The sequence below is a fragment of the Ciconia boyciana genome, chromosome 6 (assembly GCF_034638445.1).
Source record: "Ciconia boyciana chromosome 6, ASM3463844v1, whole genome shotgun sequence".
NCBI lineage: Eukaryota > Metazoa > Chordata > Aves > Ciconiiformes > Ciconiidae > Ciconia > Ciconia boyciana.
In genome coordinates this window covers 2,510,006-2,535,456 of record NC_132939.1, presented here as the reverse complement: position 1 = coordinate 2,535,456, position 25,451 = coordinate 2,510,006, and the positions used below count along the sequence as shown (strand labels likewise).

General features: G+C 45.8%; 1 protein-coding gene and 1 long non-coding RNA gene across 4 annotated transcripts in view; one reads left to right on the top strand and one right to left on the bottom strand.

The window, feature by feature from the left end:
- LOC140653715 (uncharacterized) overlaps positions 1-25,451 on the bottom strand; it is a 44,640-nt gene that overhangs the window by 7,992 nt on the left and 11,197 nt on the right. The window contains exons 1-5 of one of the 3 annotated variants that reach the window (XR_012043195.1): positions 14,655-16,237; positions 13,056-13,170; positions 12,220-12,418; positions 10,711-10,884; positions 9,022-9,088 (exon numbers count right to left, since the gene is read on the bottom strand). This is a non-coding gene — a long non-coding RNA (uncharacterized lncRNA). Of the gene's footprint in view, positions 1-9,021; positions 9,089-10,710; positions 10,885-12,219; positions 12,419-13,055; positions 16,238-25,451 lie in introns of those variants that run through there. The other 2 variants (XR_012043194.1, XR_012043196.1) reach the window with 2 other exon arrangements.
- On the top strand, positions 1,337-24,914 carry LOC140653712 (acyl-CoA 6-desaturase-like). The gene is made up of 12 exons (XM_072866094.1): positions 1,337-1,543; positions 7,495-7,605; positions 9,062-9,259; positions 9,721-9,822; positions 10,767-10,892; positions 13,177-13,237; positions 13,727-13,803; positions 13,997-14,094; positions 16,126-16,222; positions 17,783-17,862; positions 18,692-18,817; positions 20,209-24,914. Exons 1-12 carry the CDS (start codon positions 1,337-1,339, stop codon positions 20,258-20,260), a joined length of 1,335 nt encoding a protein of 444 aa, XP_072722195.1. The 3' UTR covers positions 20,261-24,914.

The following is a 25,451-nucleotide window of genomic DNA, read 5'->3' as shown; positions in this document are numbered from 1 at the left end:
CTGTGTGGGTTGCTTCCCCTGCTTTTCCAGACCAGGTCAGAACACAGTGCTATTGAAAGACGAGGCAAAGAAGGGTCTGAGCTCCTGGAAGCCAGCGTTGCTCCAAGCCTAAGATTTGATCGTGCAACAGAACGCAGTAACTTAGGGCGTGCAGGCTGTACCCTAAAACGTTTGTATATGAAATCTGCTTAGAATCGGCCAGTGCCTCTACAGAAAGGATTAATAAGCCTTCCACTTATTAATGCCAAATGGTCACAAGAAAAGATATCTATCACCAGGAAAGCTGTGGGATCCCTGGAGAGCGGCCAGACACCTTCAGACGTGAGAAAAGCAGCAGTGAAAACGCTCTTCCCTTGTTTTTGCCACCGCAACGCCTTGCATAACCTAATGACAGGGAGTATTTGATTATAAAGTGCCCCACAGCAAAGAAAAGATGGCACCGTCCCACCTGCTCAGGAAAGCATCGCCCTAAGCAGGAGATCTCTAGCTGAGCCTGCTGTCAAAGGGCTCTCCTGTGGCAAAAGAAAACTGTTCAGTCTGACAGCCGTGGAGTCGGTAATTCAGCTTGACAAAATAGAGCAAAGCAGTGCTAATTTCAGGCAGAATACCCAAAATCTCCTTTCTAAGCCCACCACTAAGAAGTAAGGTGAAAATGCCGGGGGGGGGGAGGGGAAAAAAAGGGGGGGGGTCGCTTTTTAAAGCTAAAATCCCGAGGCAAAGAAACTAAGAAAGAGGAGGAGGAGAGGGGGATGCCCGCGGCTCCCGGCCCCCGGCCCCCGCGGCGAGGGGGAGCGGGCGGCGGCAGCCCCGGGCCGGCCTGGCCGGCAGCCGGCTTTGCGCTTCGAAAGATCGGGCAGGGCCAATGGCAGGGACCGGCCCGGCGGCGGGAGAGCCGGGATTGGTGCAGGAGCTCTGCTGATCCCTCTGGAAACCTCACCGGAGCTGAATGGAGGAGGATGCTGGGGGGAGGAGGACGCTGGAGGGGGGAGGATGCTGGGGGGAGGATGCTGGGGGGAGGGGGTGCTGGGGGGGGAAGGGGGGGGGAAGGGGCCGAGCTTGCCACAAAACAGGGCTATGTGCGAGGAGAAAGTGCATCAGTCCGGGGAAGAGCAGCCTAGGGGGCACTTCCGAGCAAGCGAGGGAGCGGAGAGATTGCAAGGGCCGGGCAGCGGGAGACAAAGAGAAGGGAAGGACATGAGCGAAGGGAAAGGGAGAGAGCAGGGGATCAGCTGAGGTGCATCAGGCAAGAGAAGCTCTTCCCCTCCGGCACATCCCCAGGGAGCGCGGGGAGAGGTTTCCCCCCTTTTGGCAAGAAGACAAAGGAGCGAGTGGCCCCATGGGGAAGGGGGGTGAGAAGGGAGGGGAGCCGGGGGAGCCGGAGGCGCAGGTCCGCTTCTACACCTGGGAGGAGATCCAGAAGCACAACCTGAGGACGGACAAGTGGCTGGTGATAGAGCGAAAGGTGTATAATGTCACCAAGTGGGCAAACAGACACCCGGGGGGTCAACGAGTGATCAGCCACTGCGCCGGCGAAGATGCCACGGTAAGGACCCACGCACGGCCGGCCCCGGGGCTGCCTCCCAGCTCCCATCAGCAACCTCTGACAGGTCCTTGCTTTCCTGGTGGTTACTGAGAAGGGAGCCAGCTTTTGTGCAGCCGGCTGCCTGCCTCTCCCTCCCCATCTCCCTGGCACCTGCTGTCCGCCCAGCTCATCTCCCTCGCCGCTTCTAGCAGCCAAAAGGTTGGGCCGAATCGATGCCAGCTCCTTGGCCATCCACTCCCTCGAGCCGTGGCGATTCGCGGCATCTGGAAGATTGGTTGGGAGAGATTGCTGGGCTCGGCTTCAGTCCTGCTGTTTTGTCTTTGTCTCTTGTTTGTGCTCTGCCTGGAGCTCTGGATTCATGAGCAAAGCATCCCAAGTCTTCCCCTCTTCAGTGTGTAGCTTGTGGCATGCGGAGTCACAGCAGCCCAGGCCAAGAAAGGGTTAACGAGAGGCCGGTCTGTGTTTCAAAGTTGCTTCTGTGAGGAGGGTGAGCTTGAGGCTTTAAAACAAGGAGCTTTTTAGCTTTTTCCCCAGGAGAGAATTCTCTAGAGAATTTAGTTACAGGTTTCTACAGAAAAGTAAAAAAAAAAAAAAAAAAGAAACCCATTTGCTGCTGCTACAGTTGCTCCTGCACTTCATAGCTGGTTTCAGCTACCTCTCATGTTTCAGCAACTTAAAAAAAAAAAGCAAACAAACAAAAACAAACCAAAAAAAAAGCCTTGAAAAAGGAACAAAATGCCTCAGAGATTGTTGTCTGCAGTTACCCTCAACGCCACCTTCTTCAGAAGGACACCCAGAGAGCATGTTCTCTCCCCGGGGCATTAGCCCATAGTTAATAAAATTTAAACTGCCTCAGAGCTTTTCTGAATATGTGCATGGTAAGCGGCAGGAGAGACCAAGCTGTAACATTAACTGTTCGTCTCCCACGGCTCTTAACACCTTAGCGAGAAGGAGGCTGTGTGTGTGGCAGAATTAATTGGCCAGAATTACTAACACTTTCCTTTCCACCAGTCTCCATCTGCCTGCGGTCTGTGGTTATTTTCCATTCTTTTCCTTGAGGCACTGAGATGTGTTTTGGTGTTCCTGTCCCCTTCCAATAAATCCTCTGAATGAATAGCTTTCTCCATCAAAAAGATGGGCCAGGTTTTACTTTCAGCTGTTTAAAGGCAGGCCGGCTGAAACCGGAGGAGGAGTTTGACTCCTATCCCCAAGAATTTAACTCCAGTATCTCCACTAGAAACCAAAAAGCATCTGCTATTGCAATTGGAATCTTTGCAGGGGAGGCTGAAACACAGGTTTGTGATTCTACTACTGCTGGTCCTCCTCCCACCTCTCCACCCATCTCCCCAGGGTACGCTGCATCCCACTATACGCAGAGCACGCTCCCTGAAGGCACGGTCTTACGAAGGCTCTGAACTTGTTCATCACCGCTCTGAGCACTAAAACAGAATTGGCATCTTGTTTCCAGCTTCCTTGTGGTGAATAAGTTTACTGCCAAAAAATCTCTCTCTCATTCAGGGTGAGAAAAGCCTTGGCCTTGACCCTGTCAAGGCTTAACTAAGAAGTTTCATTCAGTGTTGCAAGATATCACAACTGGAAGAGTTTAGGAGGAGGAAAAAGCAATGATAAAAATTCAGTTTAACATGCTTACGCTCCTAGTTCTTACATGGCTCCCATCTTTCTCAGGTTCTCCTTAGCACCACATGTAGTTAGGACCTCCAGTCCAGCAAACATGCACCAAAGGAACCTCAGCATCTTGTCCATTTGTCTTGGACCAGTCCTCTAGAGGATCATGTGTAGCCATCTACCACAAGCTGCCCACTGTGCCGGGCCACTCTAAAGATACCCTGCTTGGTGATGTGTGAGGTAATTCATCTCGGGATGCTCACAAGACAGCTAACTGAGAAGCTTCTATGAGAGCTGCTATGTTCAGCATGCTCAGCTCATGCCAGGCAGGTTAGGAGTGCCCAGGCTAGCTCATGCACAAATTTCCCCTCCAGGTACTAACAACGCTGAGCATTAATTCATTTTAGGCCATACTTTAACGTGTTGAGACGGCATACTAGTGTGGGACAACCTGTTCTGGTATCACATCATGCACAGTTGCCTTCAGAAAATGAAGGCAAGAGTATGCAAGGGCACCTTGCAGTCTCTCTGTTTCAGAGATGTTCAAGGATGTGAAAGAACATCCTTGCACTGACTGCACTAAGCACTTCAAATGCTCAGGTACGCTTCATACCTCAATAATACGGAGCTTTTTTCACCAAAAGCAGCTGGAATAATTCCCACTTGCCCACTTCCCATAAGACACTTCAGCTTATTTGGCCAGTAGACCACCAAGTTGGGAGGTCAGGTGTAAACATCACATGGCACTTCCCAGAGACGATCTTTTGCCTTTTGCTTTTTATCTCCTCTAGTACAGAACTGAGGACAATTCCAAAATTCAGGTAGTATCTTACATTCGGGACCTATTAGTAAAGGAGATGCATGAGATACAGCTAATAAAAAAGCAATCCTTCCATCACTGTAGCTTTCTGTCTGATGATGGTAAGAGTATCCAGGAGATGTTATTCTCTCTCCTGCTTGGAGGCTATACTGAAAAAGCCCATTCTCTACATATGCCAATGACATATATGCGTATTACTTCTCAGTGAAGATAAAACTTCCCTGCTGCCAGTATTTCCTTCATGGCATAGGCTTGTGATAGCAGTGAAGTGGAAGATAGGTAGTGTAGTTTTGAATAACAACCATGTTTTGACATGCACAATTGCATTTCTGACCAGTTCCAACCTTTACTTTTCATCCCATCCAGAAAGAAGTGAGGCTATTAAGTTCAGAGGCAGAGGAGAACTCTACCTGGAAAAGTCATGACAGCGCATTTGTAAGCATGTTTAGAAAACAGATAGGCCACTGGCAGGGAAGCCCCAGGTAGCCAAAAATACCTTCTAGGTGGTCAGGCAGAAGCTGCTGTTCTGAGTCACCCCCCAATTAATACAACACAAATCAGCGAGATCCCCAGCACGGTGATCCCCGTCAGCCCTCCAAAGACTTTTTTTTCCCCGATTAGTTTAAATAATACTGAGTCAACATCTTTTAATGCTTCTTATGTGTTCACCCTCTCCCTCTTTCCCTTTCTTCCCCTTTTTTCGCCCCAAATTGCAGACCCTTGCAGCAGGCAGTCAGCTATTCACTGCCCCACTCATTCTCTTCTTCCCTCCACTTTCACGTCATCTGCAGATTGTACCAAGGAAGGAAACTAGCAACCAGACTTAACATTTCAGTGACACATTTATGGGTCCAAGAGCTGAAAATGCTACAATAACTGAAGCAGTAGTAAAAAAGGCTTAAGGCTGGTCTGCTACCAGTTGTAACCTTGGGGCAGTCAGTCCTGTAGTGTATCATCCCCTCTGTAGAAGGGAGAGGACAGTATTTCTTAACCTCAGATGGGCTGTGAGGATAACACCGGAGAGGGTGAAGGTTGCATAGATTATGGTAAAGCAAATTAAGTTCCTCAAAGTAGAGAAGGAAGCTGATGATTCAGGACAAGTATTTCTTTGCATGGGAAGCTCCAAACTGTCTGCAGCACGGGGCTGTAGAAACAGCTTTGCTGGCCTTAGAGTTTTACCTTCATTTTGGCACCAAAAAAGTAACACCGGCAGCTAACCCAGTGCAGTCAACAAGCACTCGTCTCACTCACGCTGGGACAAGTTTTGCCAGTGATGCAGTCTTCATGAGCGGACCTGGACAAATTGCTCCAAACTTCCCCCTGTGGTAACAGGGATCACTTTGTCCCTGAAACTGGTTACAAAAGGGGATAGCTTGGGCACTTCGGTATGGGCATGAGAGCTGAGCTAGGAAATTCTGGTGCTTTACAGAAGTGCATCTCAGTTTCATTTATGGCACTTTGGTTTGCCTCCTCCGTTGAAACAGCTTCCCCCCCCGCCCCCCCTTACATCTTCCCCCGTAGCCTCTGGCATTTTATGGCTTTTATAATCTTTAAGTCATTCCACAGAGTTTTATTTCTCTCCTGCACCTGTAGCTAGCTCGTCTCCCCCCCGCCGCCAATGCTGCATCTCTAACTTCTCATGTATCATTTCTTTAACTTCAAGTTAAATGGCTCAGGTCAGCTTTCACTCTCCCTCCTTCTATGCCTCCCACAGCAAAACTTCTATGGTCAGGGTATTATTTTAAAGCTCAATCCAAAGTCTTGGAATTAGGTGAAAGTTTCTGTTGATTTTGGTGGACTTTGGGACCAAGGTTGTTGGCTGGTATTTTTGAACACCAGAGCTAGACTTTTGATGGAGGTCAACTCCCAGAAGGGTCAGCTGGACACAGTGAGCACTTTCCAGCCTGCCCTTTCTGTTTAGAGCCAGAAGTGAGATTTTAGTTGGTCCCTACTATTGTTAGGCAATGGGACAAAGGTGGAAAGGCTGAAGCATGGTACTCCCAACTTATATTTTTGACTGTTTTTTCTGTACCAGTCTTAGCACTTCATGTAATTACATCTTTACAGCTCTCCTAGGTGATTTTCAAGAGTTAACTCCAGGTCTGCGCAGTAAGGAAAGGGCAAGGACAGAGTAAGAGTTTCTGACCTTCGTCAACTTTCTGTCCCTACCAGTATCTTTGGGGTTAAAATTCAAGCCATGCCATGTGAGAGGAGGGGTGTGCAAGATCTCACTACTAGCAGCAGATGCATCAAGTATATGCTCCCATCAGGCATCTGTAGGACGTAGGTAGACAAAAACATGTGGAAGGGGGAAGGAGTACAGAAAAAGAAGAGCCAGCCAAACTCCAGAATGCCAGGACCAAAAAGACTCTACAAACAAGGCATTGTCCCTCCATATTAGAAGAAGTCTTGAAAATATGTAAGAAAAATATTATTCCAGCTGGGTTTCCTGCTTACCCAGCCTCAGGAGTATATGGGATAGGATTTATTTCACAAGTTTCATCCCTCAATTAGCCTCTGCTGCTGAAACTTAACAAGCTATTTTTGTCTATTATCACATGTTTGAGAGACTTCAGTAAAATGTACCCAATGTTCAAGGCATGTACTGAATAGAAAATATGCAAGCAGTCTCGCAAAAGATTAATGGGCCTCTTATAGGGACAAGCAGCTGTATACCACAGCACAGTAGAAATGACAAGAAGTCTTATGACATATATTGATAACTATCAGCTCTTCAAGACTGTTAAACTCCTTAGCATATTTCAGAGTAATGAATAAAGTTGCTTTTTGGTGTAAGTGCTTTTTTGAATGGGGTCCTAGCCACTGCAAAGTTTGATAGCAAGCACTTTAAAGCAATTGCTTAAAGTTCTGGTATGCAACCAAGTTTTTGGTTTGGTTCCTTCCTAAGACATGTTGCTTGGACTTGGCATGGAGACAGAATTGCCTATAGATCTAGAACATGGTTCTAGAATAAAGAAGAGTTAAGGTAGCATTCAGTTACTCATCTTACAGAACAAAAAGAGAAACGCAATCTCCAAAATGAAGTCACCACTTTTTGCGCAGCTGTGTTAGTGCTGGGAGCTACAGGTCTGGCCAAAACATCCAGTAATATTTTCTGTATCTGCAGTCATGTCCAGGTTCAGTCACCAGAGTCACTCCCTGTCTTGAATTGCCTGCAGGCAGCAGACTTTCAAAGGGTATTTATATCCTAGTGGGGATTTGCACAAATTCCCCTCTGCCTACCTTCTAAGGGAATTAACAGGATTTAGGTATTTAAAATACCTTCGCTTCCTACTAGATAGGCAAATTCATCAGCCTCTAGTAGAAGTGCTGCACTGAACAGCAATCACAAAGGTGGAAGTCAGTCCGGCAGTGCTCTTTCACAGTAACATGGGGGGACGACTGCAGAGAAGGACAGGGCTGGAGATGGACGGGAATGACGCAATGAGCAGGAAGCAACGGCTTACTCCTGAATCTCACACAGTTACTCGTATTTCCACTCCAGGATGCATTCCAGGCCTTCCATATCAATCCTACCTTGGTGCAAAAGTTTCTCAAGCCATTACTTATTGGAGAGCTTGCTCCAGGGGAACCTAGCCAGGACCGAGATAAAAACGTGAGTATTTGTTTCTGAGCTGGGGTTTATGATGGGTATGTTCCACCATTTTTTTCTCCTCGGGATGTCCTCCAGGTCAGAGGCAGGCAGATTATAAAGGTCTCTTCACTACAGGCAGCTCCAGAGAGGGAGAATACTCAGTAGCTGAACACCTCCATGTAGCAATGTGCACATCCCAGTATAGATTAAAATGTGTGTGGGAGGAAGACGACACATTCAGACTGGCTGTACAAGCCTTGTCTTTCCCACAGAGCCACCAACAGCTCTGCCTATAGTAATCATGTCCCATTCCTAGCAGCCCATTCCAGGTGCCCAGGCTGGACTGATCCCACGCTGAAGGGAAATGTGAACTGAGACATGGGGACTGGGAAATGTGCACCAGCCTTTGTGACTGATGTCCCTTCTGCTATTCCTTCTCTGGTGACCAAGCTCTAAAACACATGTCATTGCTTGCCTGTTACAGGGGAAGGAGAGGAGTGGGCAAAGAACTCTGCAAAGACTTCCAAACAAGTTGCTCACCACCTCAACAAGACTTGAATCTCTTTCACTCTTTGCTCTGCAGCTCCCTTTGACAGATTAACTCCCAGGGAAATACCTCTTTGAGACCCAGACTGGCTTATCCTGCAGAGCCCAGTACTGGCAAAGCTCTGGAGAGCAGCCATATTTGTGCCATGCGTGGCACGAGCAATAGGCACCTACGGGTGAGGTGAACCAGATGCCTCATTTTGGTGGCTGTGCTTAAGGAGCAGCAACCCAGCAAGTACCTTTTCCACCCACTCTGCATCCTCAGGGCAGCTCTGTATCCCTCCCAGGCAGTCCGTTCATTCATTATGCAGGCACAGTGCATGGCATGACTAGCTCTTGCCACGAAACTCAATCCCGTCCCGTTGTTTGTGACCGGCCACGATTATGATACATCTGTATCACTCACAATAGAAGAGACGATGCTAACCCGCATTAACCCGGGAATGCTCTTCATGAATGATTGCACGGTAGCTGACCCACATATTGAATAGACAACGGGTGCTCTGATACTGGGTGCTCATCAGAGCTCTGGAATTATGCATAAGTAATAGGACTGAATTATCTCCTTCTCCAGCTGCCTCTTTAATACTTGTAAAGCTCATTCAGACCCGAGTCCATCAGCTGATGTAACTCTCAACAGAGCCAGGTAGTGCTGCTGATTCACAGCAGCAGGCTTGAATTACTCTCCTAGCTCAAGGTGCAAAAGGTCAGGACGTGGGCTCAGAGCAGCCAGGATGTTTATTCATAGGAAAGTGCTATGAAAAGCTAGAATACAGGGTGAATATGGAGGCAGGTCCTTCCTTACTTCAGGAGTAGCCAACCAATGCAAGAAACAGCCAGGGTCCTTAGTATGGAACTTAGCCTTCCCTCCTTAGACTCATTCAGACTTACTTATAAGCTGCATACCGTGTCTTGCATGTCTGTTTTGCAGTCCCAGCTGGTGGAGGATTTCCGGACCCTGAGAAAGACAGCAGAGGACATGAACTTGTTCAGAGCAAATCCTTTGTTCTTCTCGCTTTACTTGGGCCATATTATTGCAATGGAAGTTTTGGCTTGGTTAATGGTTTCGTACTTCGGTACTGGCTGGATCACAACTCTCATCCTCGCCTGCATCCTTACAACTTCCCAGGTGAGAAGTAATAGGCACAGAGTATACTGGCTACGCAAATCACTCAAGAGAAGGCCAGTGTGCGCCAAACTTTTCAGATTAATTACCAGTGCAAAACATTCATACCAGTAAAAAATATTCACAACATACCTGCCATTGTGGTGCCTTCTGGCCACCCCTACCCACTGCTGATTGTGGCTCACATATTTTTCTCACCTCTTTGGCCTTTCCTTCCACATGTTGGTGGACTTGGCAGTGTTAGGTTTACGGTTGGACTTGATGATCTCAAGGGTCTTTTCCAACCTAAATGATTCTATGATTCTGTGTTCCCCTCCAGAAGGAAAACAGAGATCTTCACCTTCTCCCTTCAATTAATTCCCTCTCTTTCTCACACTCACAACTTGCCTTCTGTCTCCATTTCTTTTTGTGCTTAACTCTGATTTCAAACAGCTTCCTAACTGCTTTATTTCCCTTCATCCCAGGCCCAGGCAGGGTGGCTGCAACATGATTTTGGACACCTCTCTGTCTTTAAGAAGTCTTCCTGGAACCACATCGTCCACAAGTTTGTCATTGGACACCTGAAGGTAAAGGACATTATGGACCCAGGGCACCGTGGGAACAGCCGCAGTCACTTTGACTATGTCAAAGTAGGAAACTACAGCTCTAAGCCTTTCCACAGTGAGCAGATGCACAGAGGAGAAGTTAGTGACCATTGCACATGGAGCTGTTGTCCAGAAAAGAGAAGAGAGCATAACCATAGCTGTTAGAGAACACAGTAGTTCCACAAGCTCCAGTGCAACTGCACCAATTTATAGCAGCTGAGGACAAAGCTCATTAAATTGCATAAAACCCTATTTTAACATCGTATTTTTGCCATGCCCTCCACCTCCTTCACACTAAGGTATAGTATTTTTCAAATGTCCCACCCTGCCACATCCCATCCATTCAAGATGCCTTGAGAACTTCTACCCTGGGCAAGGCCCAGTGCAGTCCAGGCATCCACCTGCAGCAGGGTGCAGTACGGGACATAGCTTTGCCCATTCTCCCAAACCCACTTTGTCTTGTCTGGTTCCTCACAGGCACAGGCAATAGAGGGAAACCAGTATAATAATCAGGAAGGCAGCAAGGGGGTTTAGTGGTGGACTTGGTAGTGTTAGGTTAATGGTTGGACTCGATGATCTAAGGGTCTTTTCCAACCTAAATGATGCTGTGATTCTATGATTCAGCTACTAATAACAACTTCACATGTGGGAAGACATGATGACATGCAACTCGCTCAAAGTGTTTTTATTCCCTGTTCTTTCAATACAGATGATCCTTAGCAAGGGAAAACCAGCCCTCTGAAACCAGCAGCCTCATAGCAACTGACAGCTTAGCCACTTACCCTTAGTGCTATTTCAAAAGCAAATAACAGTTTGGCCATAATCACAGTTGCACTGTTCTAGTTTATATAAATGAATGGGTAATCCTACCATTAGAGGAAGTGTACTTTTCCATGGATTAACTCCTTATTCTTGCATCTGCCCAGGGTGCCTCTGCAAACTGGTGGAACCATCGTCACTTCCAACACCATGCCAAGCCCAACATATTCAAGAAGGACCCAGATGTGAACATGCTGCATATTTTTGTCCTCGGAGATACACAGCCTGTTGAGGTAAGGCAAAGTGGGTAAAATGTGGAAAAGCATTGTCCTAAAGAGCTTCAGAGAATGCTTGTGAAAAAACAGGAGTTGGCTAGTATTGGTAGACATGACTTACACAGTCAAGTCTTCCAGGAATGGTAAAAAAGGAAATGCTTCATCCAGGGATTTCATCTGTCTATGTTGTCTGACAGGAGTTTGGCTCTCACAGCCTCCCAAACCTTGGGCTGAAGAGCGAGATTGACTGTATAATTCCCTATCCCTTTCCTAGACTGACCACAGGAGAAAATGTTTGGGGGTAGCTTGGGAAAAGCAATGAAGATGGGACAGGAAAGAAAGTAGAAAGCCGTTAAAGACAACTTCATCCTGCTGGCTTGAAATATCAACATGAGGGGAAAATATGGTGTTCCTCAGTACTTCATCAAGAACATTTCAAAACTGATCTTCCATTTCCACAGAAAATATCTTCCAATATTAGTCCAGCTGTGCTCCAGACAACGTGGTCAAGGTCCTCTCCACTGGAGCCTTTGCCATGCAGTTGACGGGATGCTGCTTGCATAAGCAATATTTTCTTACTTTCTTACCTTAACTATGTACTGTCATGCTGCAGGTGAAATAGCAGGCTATGTTAAGGTATTTTAATTCAATCAGTCCTTCTAGAGCCAAAATATTTACTGTCTATTGTATAAAAACCTACACAAAGGACATAAACCATGTACCGTCCTTGGTCTGTTTTACAATGGAACAAGGATTTCTAGTTTTAAAAACAAAAAACAAACCAAAGAAAACAAAGAAACATCTGCAGCAAGTACAACACAGGGGAATGCAACATTAAAAAGTTAATGGTTCCTCAAGCAGCTTTTATACTATTGAGAAAGTAACTCCAGACACATGTAGGGGACATACATGCCGGTATATGGACATGTATAGAGAATGTCTTGCACACACAGAATTTTGAAGAGGCAGAAGGGCTCTTATACATGACTAAAATGAAAGCCTTCTCCTGGGGTATAAAAAAGCCAGTATCTTGAAGATGTAAATCAGTATCACGCTTTTAAATGTGTGGGTGCCACCCACTGGAAAATCTTGTGCCTGATAACTGGGTTTAAAAGCAGACCGTGGTTCTACCACTTAAAGGGAAAAGTAAGAATGTGAACATTTATGACAAGGAAAACTGGATGTCCATCCTACAAAACATCTGAAATGTTAGGCCAGCATCAGTCTATCCCAATACTCTTTCACACTTGTATAGAATCCTTTTCCAATGATGCTAAGCACCAGCCTTTCAGAGCTCAGACCAGAGTGAATGATGTGGCTGATTTATTGGTGCTACAAGACTTACCTTCATTGGGAAGTTGCTATGCTGGAAGCAAAAAGCCAGGCTCACAGCAATCCAGATTCTCCATGCATTAGCTCCTTGTGTGGACACTCCTGGAGCTCAAAAAAGACACTTCTGTGTAGCTCCAGATATTTCAGTACGGAGATAAGGTTAGGAGACCATGTGCTCTTGGCTCCTCTTTTCACTGAAAAGAAATGGGCACCTGCAAAAATGCAACAACCCAAGGTCCGAACCTGTGTTTGGAGAAACTTCTCTGCATCTGCTCTTTGTAGGTGGACCACAGTAACACAGGAATCGGTGCAGAATAGCTCTCAATTACAGCACTCTATTTTCTATCACTTACATGTCAAACTAGTGACATGACATTATAGATTTAAACATGTCTGTGTGACTTCCTGTAGTAACAGCTAAGGACCACGCTAGTTTTCCCACTGTTGGTAAAGTAAGCTTTTACAAGACCTGGCTAATGGCAGGAGTTCATGGGGGCTGATGGCTGCAGAAGTCAGAAAGGATCAATGGTTGGGACGTCTTGCATGGAAGACTACCCAAGGATCATTGTCTTGCACTGGCATCCCATGTAGTGACTTACCGAAGGTCAGACTTTATGCCTATCACTTTTGTATCGGTAATGATGATAGCATGATAGCTAGCAAAAAGATGATAGCAGCTCTTAGCACAGCCACAGGCATGGCAGAAGGTGGAGAAATGCATTAAAATGCCATCAGGCTCTCAAGTAAAAAGACATTATCTGAGTATCAAGCCAGAAGACTTCAAAAAGGAATTTACACCTAGCACAATTACAAAGTCAAGATATTTAACCATACCAAAACACTTTTTACCTTTACTGGTGTGGGAATTGAGTCAAAACTCCCCAGTCAATAAATAAAGTATTGCAGAGAATCTTCTCTTACATGTGAGTGTCATAATCCAAGCCTGAGCTTTCTCCTCTGTGTCCTGCAGTATGGCAAGAAGAAGCTGAAGTACCTGCCTTACAACCACCAGCATGAGTACTTCTTCCTCAGTGAGTATCTCCCCTGCACTCTTCCTTTTTCCCTGAAGGCCAGTTGACCTTTCCAGCCCCTACTGTGTTAGCAGAGCAACTCCTTAAATCTCAACTCATCCTTCCCTTCCCCAGGACCACCATCCCCTGTGCAGGTCCCAAAATCAGTTCAGTATACTCTCAATGATACCCAAGCATCTTGAACATTGCCAGCATGGTCGTGTAAAGCAAGGCAAACACCTGAGACTGGGAAATAACTTCTGTGTGAGAGGCTCCATGGAAAAAATGCATGTTGCCAGTCAATGCTCTTTGATAAGTCAAGATGAAGGGGTGTGAAGCAGAGCCTTCTTTCTTCACAGAAAGGCAACCACTCCCCATCACCAGCACCTCACCTCTCTCACCAGTGCTAGGCAGACTTGCCCTAGAAACAGTCCTAAATCACAGGCTCGCTCTCACGTCACACGCCTTTCCACCCCTCTGATGGCAAAAACATTTCCCTTTGCTTTGCAGTCTTCCCGCCTCTGCTCATCCCTGTGTATTTCCAAATCCAAATCATCTCGACCATGATCAGGCGCAGGTTCTGGGCGGTGAGTGAAACGTTCCCTCAGTCTATATGGTGTCCGGCTGGCTCGTGAGAAATCACACTTGCGTAGGGAGGGAGGCCTGTGGGCACGGATCGCGCTTGGCTGTATTAATTACCCAGCGCCCCTAACATCACGAGCAAGGACACGTTATATGAGATAGGCAAAGTGATGCCTAATGTCTTCTCTCTTCCCCTAGGACCTAGCCTGGGCCATCAGCTACTACATGCGCTACTTCATCACATACATCCCATTCTATGGCGTTCTGGGATCCCTGTCTCTCCTCACTTTTGTCAGGTAGGAGGTAAAGGGTCTCCCTGCTGCTCTCCCCTCCCTCCAGTGCCAGACAAACCAAGTCTCAGCTCTGCTGTGCCCCACAGGCCTTCCCTATTTAGGTTCTCTGCAGTCATTGACCTCACTGTGTGTTATCTTGGGTATTCCCACTGCTTCACTTACCTCTTATCATCTCCCAGTTCTACCTCCCCTCAGCAGAGATGGTTCTGGTGCTCAGCATCTTCCCCTGCCCTTGTGATGGTCCAGCCAGGATTCTCCTTTCTTTTCTCGTTCCCTGTTCTCACACGCTGCCCAATCCCAACACATTTATGCAATTTTTTTCCGCTTTGGTCAAGGCTGGACCCTTCCGGAGTGCCCCAGGCCACCCTCTTCCCAGCTTACTGGGAAGGTAATCCATGAGCCCTCCTGAGCACTGTACGTGCTTCCCCTGCAAGTGAAATGCTCACCACTTCTCCCAGTGTGGAAGATGCATGGCCTGTACACTACACGCACACGTCATTCCTTCTACACAGAGGTTTGGACCTCAGAAAGCTGTTTCACACCACAAATCAAAGTGTTCCTACCCCTCCGCTCCAGTCTGACCCCTCCAAAGCCACCTCCTTCAGTCTATGGAGAAGTGCTTCTTGTGTCTCTTCATTTTGACTTGTCTCCTGGCCCCTTATCCTTACCAGGCTTCATGATGTGCTGCTCTTAGTACAGGAACAGTATTAATCAGCCAACTGCTGTTTGACTGATGCATGGAGAGTTCAGTGAGAGACCTAAAAACACGAACAACAAGCATAAGCTGCCAAAATTAATTGGGCATGGCAGGGCTTGCGATGCTTACACACTGAATGGCTACAGTATTCCAGATGGCAGCACTGAATTTGTGCTTTCTATCAGGAATTTCTATTCACAATAGAAATTTGTGAATTTCTAGCCCGCATGCAATAGCTGCAATTCTTCTGGCTAGTACCAAAGGGTGGCATTTAATCCCACAGTCAGCATTAGTTTAAGGAAAACATTTCATCACAGTGAAAAACATTTTCTAAAAAAATTTCATTTCTTGAGTAAAAAGAAATGGCAACAGATGTAGAACAAACTTCATGACTTAAGTTTTCATAGTTTCAAAACACTTTGGACCTAAGGAAAACAGGAGATTCAAAAGACATACCTTTGTCTAAGTGCCTAGCCAACCTTTTCGGTCTGAAATCAAGCTGAAAAACTTATGACAACCGACCTATTATTTCCAAAGCTTCTATATTTTGATTAAGCTAAAAGTGCAAGAAGAAAAATTGCAAATTCAGATCATCTGCTCTTTCAGAAAACAAGCCTAAAGACTAGAACAAGGATGCTTCTGGACAGCTACCTTGTCAACATACATCTAAGTCTCAGCCTAGAGAAACTACTTTGGGTAAATGAAGAGAAGAAAGTGCATGTCTGTAGACTATTGTACAGGCACTAAAAATGCTGTTATATACCGTAAGCAATAAACAAACTGCTCGAAAGCAATACCCAGGCCAGTGCAGAGTTGAGACTTATGGTAAAGGTACTGAGAGAGCAGAGAGAAGCTGGGAGCTCCAGTGTGCTAAGCTTGACACGCAGAAAGCTAACGCCAATGGGCAGGTGGATTTTGAAATTAATGCATATCCAGCAAGCAATGGGAAAGATGAAAACAGTTCTGAGAATTTCTAAATTGGGGCTTTCTTTTTTTTCAGGGAGTTGGATCATCTTTATTTACTGAAAGGCAAAAGTAGCATGAGAGATCAATCCACTTCTGCAGAAGAGGGAGAGGGATAGCCCAGTAGGATGTCCTCCTTGTGTTAAATCGTAATTGCCTTAGCCCCAGAGGTATAAAGAGGGGAAGGGAAATTCATCACAGAAGTGATTCTCTCTGGTTTCCATAGAAAGAGAGGTGTTTACTTCCCTACCTCGGAGAAATACTCTCTTTGCACGTCGTGTCTCCTTCTGCTCCCTGTAAACCCCACTGTCTTCACCTCAAGTCCTGAGCTGCAATATCAATTGTCATGCTTTTTTGCTGGTTTGTTTTTGAAGGTTTCTGGAGAGCCACTGGTTTGTGTGGGTCACCCAGATGAATCACATTCCAATGGAAATAGATTGTGAGAAGCACAGAGACTGGCTTAGCTCTCAGGTAACCGGGAGGGGAAAGAATACTCCTGATTTACCCCAAAACGGATTAGAAATTTACTCAAAGAGCAGATGGGTTACCTCTGTCCCTAGGTACGAGTGTACGGTCTCTGCCCATGATCCCTCCCATAAAGACGTTCTCCCCAGAGCCAGTAGCGCTGAGTCAAGACAGGGAAGTCCAAACTTCTGTAATTAATTTGCGAATCAAAAGGTTATATTTTGTTCTTTCAGATTTGAGGGAGTATCAGGTTCAAGAAGCATGATTTGGCTTTCCTGTGTGGTGTATTTTGCCATACACATATGAGTAAATAGAAGAGCCCCAATGAAAATCAAAGCTGAAGAGAGAGCTGAATATATTTCTAAAGTTTCTAATTCACCAATAAGGACTGAAATGAAAAGCAGCTGCTTTCTACATCTTTTTAATGCCTGGTCAGACACATCCACCCTGCTGAAAGGTTACTTCTTATTTACAGTGGTCCAAGTCCTATTCAGACCTAGAGGATAAAGAGAGCAACTTTGACACTGGGCATATGAGTTTGGTATACCTGAGCTGAGAGAAGAAATCATCTCATGTGTTAATTAGTATAATTAGTATTTGCAGTTGTTAATGAGGCCTTGAAGGTGAGCTTTCAAAGTCTGACAGTCCATTTCTCTCCCTTGTGCTAAAAACACTAAAGCATTAAAAATAAAAGCGCTAAAAGCACATTCAGGAAAGCGCCTAAGCATTTGTTTTAAATTAGGCATGTGAAGAGATTCACTGAAGTGATGGGAGTGTTCAGATGTTCACCTTAAGTTTTTGCTTAAGCGCTTTATGCAACTGGAGTTTGTAAACAGAGAGAGGTTGTGAGAGTGAGAGATTTGGGGAGGGGGATTATAAGAGAGACAGAGATGGGGGGGAGAGAGAGAAAATGTGTGTACGATAGAGGGAGATAAGCCTCTTGCCACCGATGTGGTTTTACGATGCATCTTGGGGGGATGAGGAGAGTATCTCCTACGGCTACCACGTAGAAATCACAGCTTAGCCAGTTCAGAGTGTAAGAGGATTTTAAGACTACCTAATTTTACAATCATGAATAGCAAGAGTAGCTAAGAAATATTTCCAGAATATTCAGATCTTGCACTTCAGGCAAACTGGGCAATAACTAGATGGGATGGGGAAAGCAGGCTTTCTGTGTTCATGCATTTTTCCTCCCCTGTTTTCCACCTTGGTACCGTTGTTAACCATCTGATCTTCAATGGGAAAGGCTGAGATTTAGGAGTCTAAACTTGGACTGCTATGTGACTCGTCACCAAATGTCCACACACTGCCTCCTTATATTGTCCCCTTTACCACCGGTCAAACCCGTGGAGGCACGGTCAGCACAACAGTTGACAGTAAGCCCTGAAGGAGAATTAAAACTCCCCTTGCTGCACCCAGCTATCTCAGCACGGCAGTCTTCTGCACTCCGACGGCTCCGTCATGCAGTCAGACACATATCAGCCCCTGCCACAGGCAAGAGGAGCTTCGTTCTGATTTTAGGGTGAGACTTCACTAATCTTCACAGCTGCTTTCTTACCTTCACAGGTGGCAGCCACTTGCAATATCGAGCAGTCCTTTTTCAATGACTGGTTCACCGGGCACCTGAATTTTCAAATCGAGCACCAGTGAGTATGGGCACCAAATCATTTGGCCATTACGGGGTTGTCACAACACTGGACTTGAGGCGAGGGAAAGTCTGCTAAAGGCACATGTGTGGGATGGGGCAGGATCTTCGGAGCACTACCATATGCCAAGGAGAGAGGGTCCCAGACTACTGGGGGTCATAGTCTGCTTCTACAACAGGCACAGCATCTTTCTCTCTTGCTACCAAATACTTAATCTTTCACAATTTTAATTTGGGATTTAATTAGGAGTCAGTGGTACGAATCTACCAGTTACAATGGCTATGGACTCATATCCTAAGCTAACTACTTGAACTTGAGTATCCATTTCAGAAATTTCCTCTCCCTGACTAAAAGCACTTCAGAGTTTTATAGCATGGGACAGCTGTGTGGGACTGTGTACACTGCTGGGTACCAGGTTCCAGGAAAGACATTAAAACCAGGGCCATATGGATAGTCTATTGCCAGTGACAACACAAAATGTAAAAGAGACGGCATTTAGGGTAAGGCTGACTGGTTTGGAAGTCAGCTTAGGAAATCTCCATTGAACAGCACAGGGCAAGGTGATCCCAAGTTCTTCTTTACCTGCTTCTCTGTTCCATGAGCTTCCAGAGGTGGGAAATCAATGTGTTCAGTTTTCACAAGCCTCCTTGAAACAGAGGACTGTAAAGCATGGGTAACTCTCTGTGCCTCTCTTTCTTTTGTCTGCTTGTACAGCTTGAGGAGAAGGCATTCATAATTAGCCCCAAAGAGAGGCAGACAGAGATGCCCGTCCCTTGGGGTTAGTCTCCATAGAGTTTTCTCAGGTTTGTTTTCTCTTTCTCTATTCAAGCCTGTTTCCAACAATGCCACGGCACAACTTCTGGAAGGTGAAACCTTTGGTGAAGTCATTATGTGCCAAGTATGGAGTCCAATATGAAGAGAAGCCTCTTGGAAAAGCATTCGTAGACATCGTTGGGTAAGGTCCTTCTAGTACCATCTGCAGCTTGCAATTCATTGTTACATGAACAGCCTATATTTTCTAGTGCTGAGAATTCAGGACACTATAGACCCTTCAGAAACACCATGTCGATATGTTGTAATCTGGTGTCATTAGGTTAATAATCTTCATATCGCAGTCCAGGGAACACCTGCAGCAACGTTGACCCACAGCAGAAATGACACAGCTCCACTGATTTAGTGGACTAACGCCAGGTCACAACAGATGGGAAGCTGCTTCACTCCACCATGGGGGAAGAAGCAACTGTCCCCCAGAGCAGCTTCTGCAACCAGAGTACTGCTATCAAAGTACCAAATACTTAGCTTTAGATGGGTACTAACCTGCTCTGATAGGCACCTTTTTTATAATACCTTTTTAAATGCTATTCTGACAGCTGATGATTCTTGCTTTCGGGAGCTGGCAGCATGTCTTCAGGCTGCAAATTGAGATGAATCAAAGGGGAATGAGTCAGGTTACTGCCCGTGCTGTTTCCCATTTGAGTCCTGCCAGCAGCAAAGGGCTATTCCCTATAGACGTAGTTGAAGCCTAGTCTAATAGTCCTTGTCAGGCAGACTCTAGGTTAACATTTCTGTCTCAGTTACTCCAAGGAGAATAATTCATGACAGGGAACATGAGAAAGTATTCTGCAGGCCAGGGATCTCCACTCTCAAACCATTCGAAGCACATGCAAATTAAAGCAGATTGACCCCAACATGCAGAAGGGCTGAAAACTGTTTCAAAACCTCCTTTGGTTCTCTTATCCAACTGGCCCAGGAAAATGCATGCAACACTGAGACCCGGAGGGGGGTGATGCCAGCATCCCACCGTACAGAGCCCACGTCCCCACACAAGTTCTCAGAAACCATCTCAGCAATTACTTGCCCTCCCAATAGAAGAATCATCTTCTGTAAACCATATAAAGCTACATTTCCAGCCTCCAGACTGCATTCTGTTTGTCAGAGGACTTCTGGGCCCAAACCAGCTCAGATCTCTCACACAATATTTACGGAGCTTATGCAAATGGGGAATTCTGCGGACTTTCCTGGGGGGATGTGGGGAAACTCCTTCAGAGGTGCAAAGTGGAGAGCCCAGGCAAGGCTGCTCTGCTGTTTATTTAGGGCCAGAGGGATTACAGATAACACAGTGAGCATCAGGTGAAGTTCTTGCCCATGGAGTCTCACACTGGTCACTTTGGGGGTCTAAAGAACAAAATAGGTAGCTCTTCTTGCTGTATCTGCTATACTGGGGAAAAGACATTCAGTGTCCTAAGGATTCATATTCAAATTCAGTAACATGCTTCTTTGTAGGAAAAAACCGACAGAGGGAAGATTCACATGCCAAACAAACTTCTCTTCATTTTCTTTCCACAGGTCCCTAAAGAAATCTGGAGACCTATGGCTGGATGCTTACCTCCATAAGTGAACATGAATCTTAACGGGGAGGTGTGAGTGACAGGGAGGGATGGGGAGGTGCGCGGGGGGGAAATCACGTGTGTGTCTTTTACTCTCAGATTTCAGTCTATATCTACGTGCACAGCTGGAGGCGAGTTTCCTGTCTTGTGAACTGCTACTGGTACGGGCTCAGGCAACCTCTTTAATCCAGACAGATTTAAAATGTGCTTCAGAGGATGAAAAGCAATGCCAGTATTGCACAAAACAGAAGGCTGGGAGAGGATGGAGAGAAGGAGTGTTTAAAAAAAGAGGCATTAATATCCGACCTTGACCTTCTCTTTACAAGATTCATTCTAGTTCTGCCTAAACCACACAAGCCCCTGATTCCCAGACACATAAGACTTGTCAGGCTTCAGTGAGTATTTACAATCCAAGGACACCCCAGTCAGCTTATGCCTCTTTCCTCTTTCCCATGTTTGTGTAAAAGAGGAGCTCAGCACAGAGTTTCATTTTGTTATCAAGGAAAAAAATAATGCGGTCCAGCTGCCGTACCGTGATGGGGCTTTCAGCCCTGCCCAGAGCCTGGCTGTCTTGGACTCCCTCCTTTCTCTCCCTTCTTTCTTTCTCTAATCATAGCATCACTTTAGTAAAAGCTGTGATACTGACCCTGCACAACTAATGTCTAACCACCTCTCAGCAGGGTTAATATAGCCGTATTTTTATAACCAGCCCCTGTTTCCAGGGGTCCGTAGAAGATCTTTGGGCTTAAACAGCAAAATGTCTCCTTTAGGAGAGGGTCCATCTTCTCTTTAACGAGCAACAGATCTGGCACAGCATTATGGTTGTCAGTAACTTACACAAAAGACCAAAATAAGTCACATAAGCAAAACTTACTAATTGCTTGTGAGTGCTCCGGTGTAACCACAAAAGGTCTTTTCGGCAGAGCAGTTAGGCAGCGTGCTGCAGAAACGCATGGCTCTGCCTGTCTGCACATGCCTGGCAGAAACCAAGCCTCTTTCTGCTTGCCAGAGGCCAGGAGCGATGGCACTGTTTGCCCTTCTCTTGGGAACAACCAGCAAAGAAAGTGAGTCCTCCCTGCAAAAGAAGGAGCTGCCCAACCGTTCGACCTGGCCCAGGTCCTTCAGGGAGGCAGCTGAAAGCAGAATTGACCAGGCTGTGCTGGTGATACGAAACCTTCTGTAGAACCCTCTTACCAGTTGTCTAAAACTCTTTTCTGGCCAACACCTAATTACCAAAATCCATGAATAGCTTATCAGGAGATATGGTTGAACAGCTTCCAGGTGCTTCTCTAACAGGCAACCTGATCCCAAATAAATCAAGGGCTTCAGATTCAGTTGTAATACAGTAGAAGAGACATCGTCTTTGGTTTACGGTAAAGGGCCACGGTTTCAAAAGCAGTCTCCAGTGCCAACAGCTGTCTCGTTGCTCACTCAATAGGGGTACTCTAGTTCTTCGGCAAGGACTTTGCATGCCTCATTACTTTGCTCATCTCTCAAACTGGATCCTCTCTATCAAATCCTTGAATGCTAACAGAGTCCTACAAAATCAGCAAGGTTCTTTGTGAACAAAGAACTCCAGGACTGTGGCCAGCCACTTAAAAAACAAACGTATTCCCGCCCCCCTCTTTGGAGAATAAGATGAGATTATTTCTTTGCTTACAGATGGGAAACTTATAGGCAGGACTGCAACTTAACCTAGCTACTAATACTTAAGGTTTGTAAAGGGCTCATTTTGGTGTTCTTGCCCACCCCTAAGCTGGCAATACCTGAATAGCACTAGGAATGTTCAGGATGAAAAGCTACTGCCTCTGGGGTGTCTGAGGCTTGAACAGACTTTGAGCAATTTTTATAGTTGATTTTTAATAGCGTAAACAATAATGTCCTTCTGGATGCTGTAATTTCCCAGACAGGTAGTAGTGGGCTAGCCCGGGAGTGTGGCTAACATTGTTAAGACTGCCTTAATATGTGCATCTCTTTCTGACTCCTTGAATGTATCTCACTGTCTCTGCTCCAGCAAGGACGACCACAAGCACACAGTAGCATCAGCAGTGCAATCTTTTCAATATTCAGCTTATTTTTCTGACAGTTCATATTTTTTCACCCCTCCTGCTCTTATTTCCAGAGCAAATGTTTTCTCAATACAGATGCCTTATCCTCCTTAGCACTGTCCCCTCTTCTCTCTCTTACCTTTCTTCTTGGGAAACTGTTTGCTTTTCAACACCTAGAGAAACTGCAGAAAACTGGTAGCTCAGCCTAGGTAAATAGTGCTGCTTTAGCAGCTTGGCTTCCTTCTTGCCACTGACCAGTCTACTGGAAGGACTGTTTTTCTGCTAAAAACCCAAAGTACTGCCAACACAACAGCCTGGCCTAAAAGTGCCTAGGAGACAGCAGCTGCTACTGATGATGGCTGAAAGAACTTGAAACACTGAAGGAGAGCAACCATGCTGCACCGATCTGCAGAAGACCAGACCAGCTCTTAGGCAAATGGGCAATTTTTTTCCCAACACCTTAGCAGAAGATACCAAAGGGAAGAAAGGGGGGAACAGGAGAGATCTTGATATTAACTCTTCCCCAGCTACTTGCTTCTTTCAGACTCTTGAAAAATTACCTTTTCATGAAAAATGTTCAGTTCCTCAAATCCAGAAATAAAAACTGTGCAATGTTACAGTCAGAACTGATTTCCAAGTGTCATGCATTGTCCTTGCTGTTGCAAGAGAAAAAGGTCTGTTCTGCAAAGAACAGGTCACCAACCCGTTGTAACTAGCAGTGTATTTTTCTTATTCATTGTACTTACATGTGCAAAAAGTTTGTCTGGCAAAAATGTAAGATGCTGGTTACTTTTTCAGGCAAAGCCTCTCTGGCTCATACAGCTTCTTCCCCTTCCTCCCAAAAATCCCAGCCCTCTATCTTGGAATTCAAGCTGTTTCATATGTGCCTTGATGTGTAAGTTCTCCATCCTTTAACTGGAGCAGGTCAAGCAGATCCCTGACAAAGAGCCCTGGAAGTCCGGAGCGATCTGCTTTGTTATAATTATAAGTAGCACCAAAGTGTAACCAGGTTTACAGGAGATGTTCTAGAAGTTTCAGTAAAACTGCAAACTTAGGTGGACATAAAGTTCACGTGACCTTGCTTGGCTTTGTCTCCAGCCTGGGCAAAATGCAGCAATCACTCACAGATGAGCGTCCCTTTGCGGGTTACAATCAGCCATCAAAATGCTTCAAATACAGAAATTTAAGTACAGTTTTGCCCAGCTTTCTGAGGACCGTAACTAACTAGTTTCTCTGAAAATAATGAGGTGAAATCTTGTACACTTTCTCTCTTCATAAAGGTCATTCAGTTGCACTGTAATGAGACACAAACACACACAAAAAAATCTGTAAAACATGCTGGGAGCCTGCCAGGGTTTATTTAACCCAGCTAAATCACATCATTGGCTACATGAGCACTTGGCAACGGAGAGAGGCCACGAGTTGGAAACACAGAGTTTGTTTCAGGGCAGATAATAAAACAATAGGCGGGAAAGGACTGGCTTTGCTTCTCTTCAGTCACTTGTTAGCAGGGACTGGAGTAGAAGCTGGAGGACCAGGATGGCCAAAGACAGGCATAATGCCTTGGCAGAGAAAGGCATTAGCTGAAGCAAGTGCAGCAAAGGCAAGAGAAGCCTCTGGGCAGGAGAGAGATGGGCATGTGTTTTGGGAGGAGAAGTACAGAGGTGGGAGAAATGTGGGAAGGGAACCGGCTGAGGAGGGATGTGTGACAGACTGGGAGAAAAAATACCAAGGGGGTGGAGAGAGAAGAAAAGGCAACTTGAAATCAGGTGTCCCATATTCTCCCATTCATGGCTAGTATCTGCCTGGACAACAGCTTATGCTGGAGACACAAGGCAAGAAAGGGCAGAGCAGAGGCTCAGAGGAGATGGCGGAGGCTGGCAACCTCACTAGACATCTCGTGGTGAGCTGGATCTCGCATTGAGCTCGCCCTCCTCCAGCTCCCACAGCAGGGACGGTGCAGGGGAACACACACAGGGCCCTTCGATCGTGCGTTTCAGCCCCCTGCAAAGCACACGCTTCTCCTGCACCCTGGCTAAAGCAGGTTAACGCTGTAGCCTAGACCTTCAGCAACAAAAATTAACGCCACTGAAGGCCATGGGTCTTTGCCAGCTTTGTGAACTAACGTGAAATCTAGCCCCATGTTTCCAGGCAGAGGCACAATGGGAATTAGGGGATTTGCACTGAGATTTTTTTCCTTTAAGCATGGATTTGAGGAGTCTAAGATCCCAGCTGCTTACTGAAATAGGGCTTAGGAGGCTCAGAGCCCCAGCAGAGCCTCATCAGGACATATCTCCAGGCACCATCACGCCTTGCTACGGGGGCTGATCACACTGGCTGGATTTTAGGTCTTCATTAGGACAAAGACATCCTTTTCTTTCTGTAACAAGCTGCCATGTCCTAGCCATGGCCTCTTCTAGTAGATGCTTTCCTAAGAAAGCCTTCCTAACATTCCAAATGTTTTCTAGCTGTTAAAACATCAAAACCACATTCCTTATAGGACAGCTCCTGATTATTTCGCTCTTAAAAGAAAAAAAAATTCAGTAACTCAAAACCAACAATTTTTCTCTTGTGTATTCTACTGCTCAATAAAACCATAACTATTTGTTGACCATAAAAATGCTTTCTGTGTTTTTTTCCAGTCACATCCAGAGTCACCTCAGTGCTCAAAGAATCTGTTTCCTCTCAGAGCACCTTCTGCAATACAAACCCACTAACAGGTAGCATGAAGAAGCCAACTGAGCTAGCTAGGACATTTCTAGGGCGGGAATGTCACCATCCAGGTCAGGCTCTGAGATCAAGAACATATGTTCAAATTCAGAATTCTTAAAGGGTCAGGGTAGGATTTGGCGTAAAGGGTGATTCAACTCTGAATTTCAGCTTTAGTCTTGTAATTGCTGCTCTTATCAGTTCAAAATCTGATCCCAGACCAAGAACTACAAGAACGCTGTGGAAGCCAACTCTAGGAAAGGATTTGGGATCAGACTTGCTGATTATGGCCTCCCATGTTTTTCCTAGCTATGCTTTTTTATATTGGAGCTGTTAGCTCGTGATTGTGGAAAGTCCTTTTTCCACTTCACAGGGTGCAATTAGTGAAATTACTTTTATAGCATTGACTTTTATAGCATAGATAGATTTCTTTATCAGCCTTCAC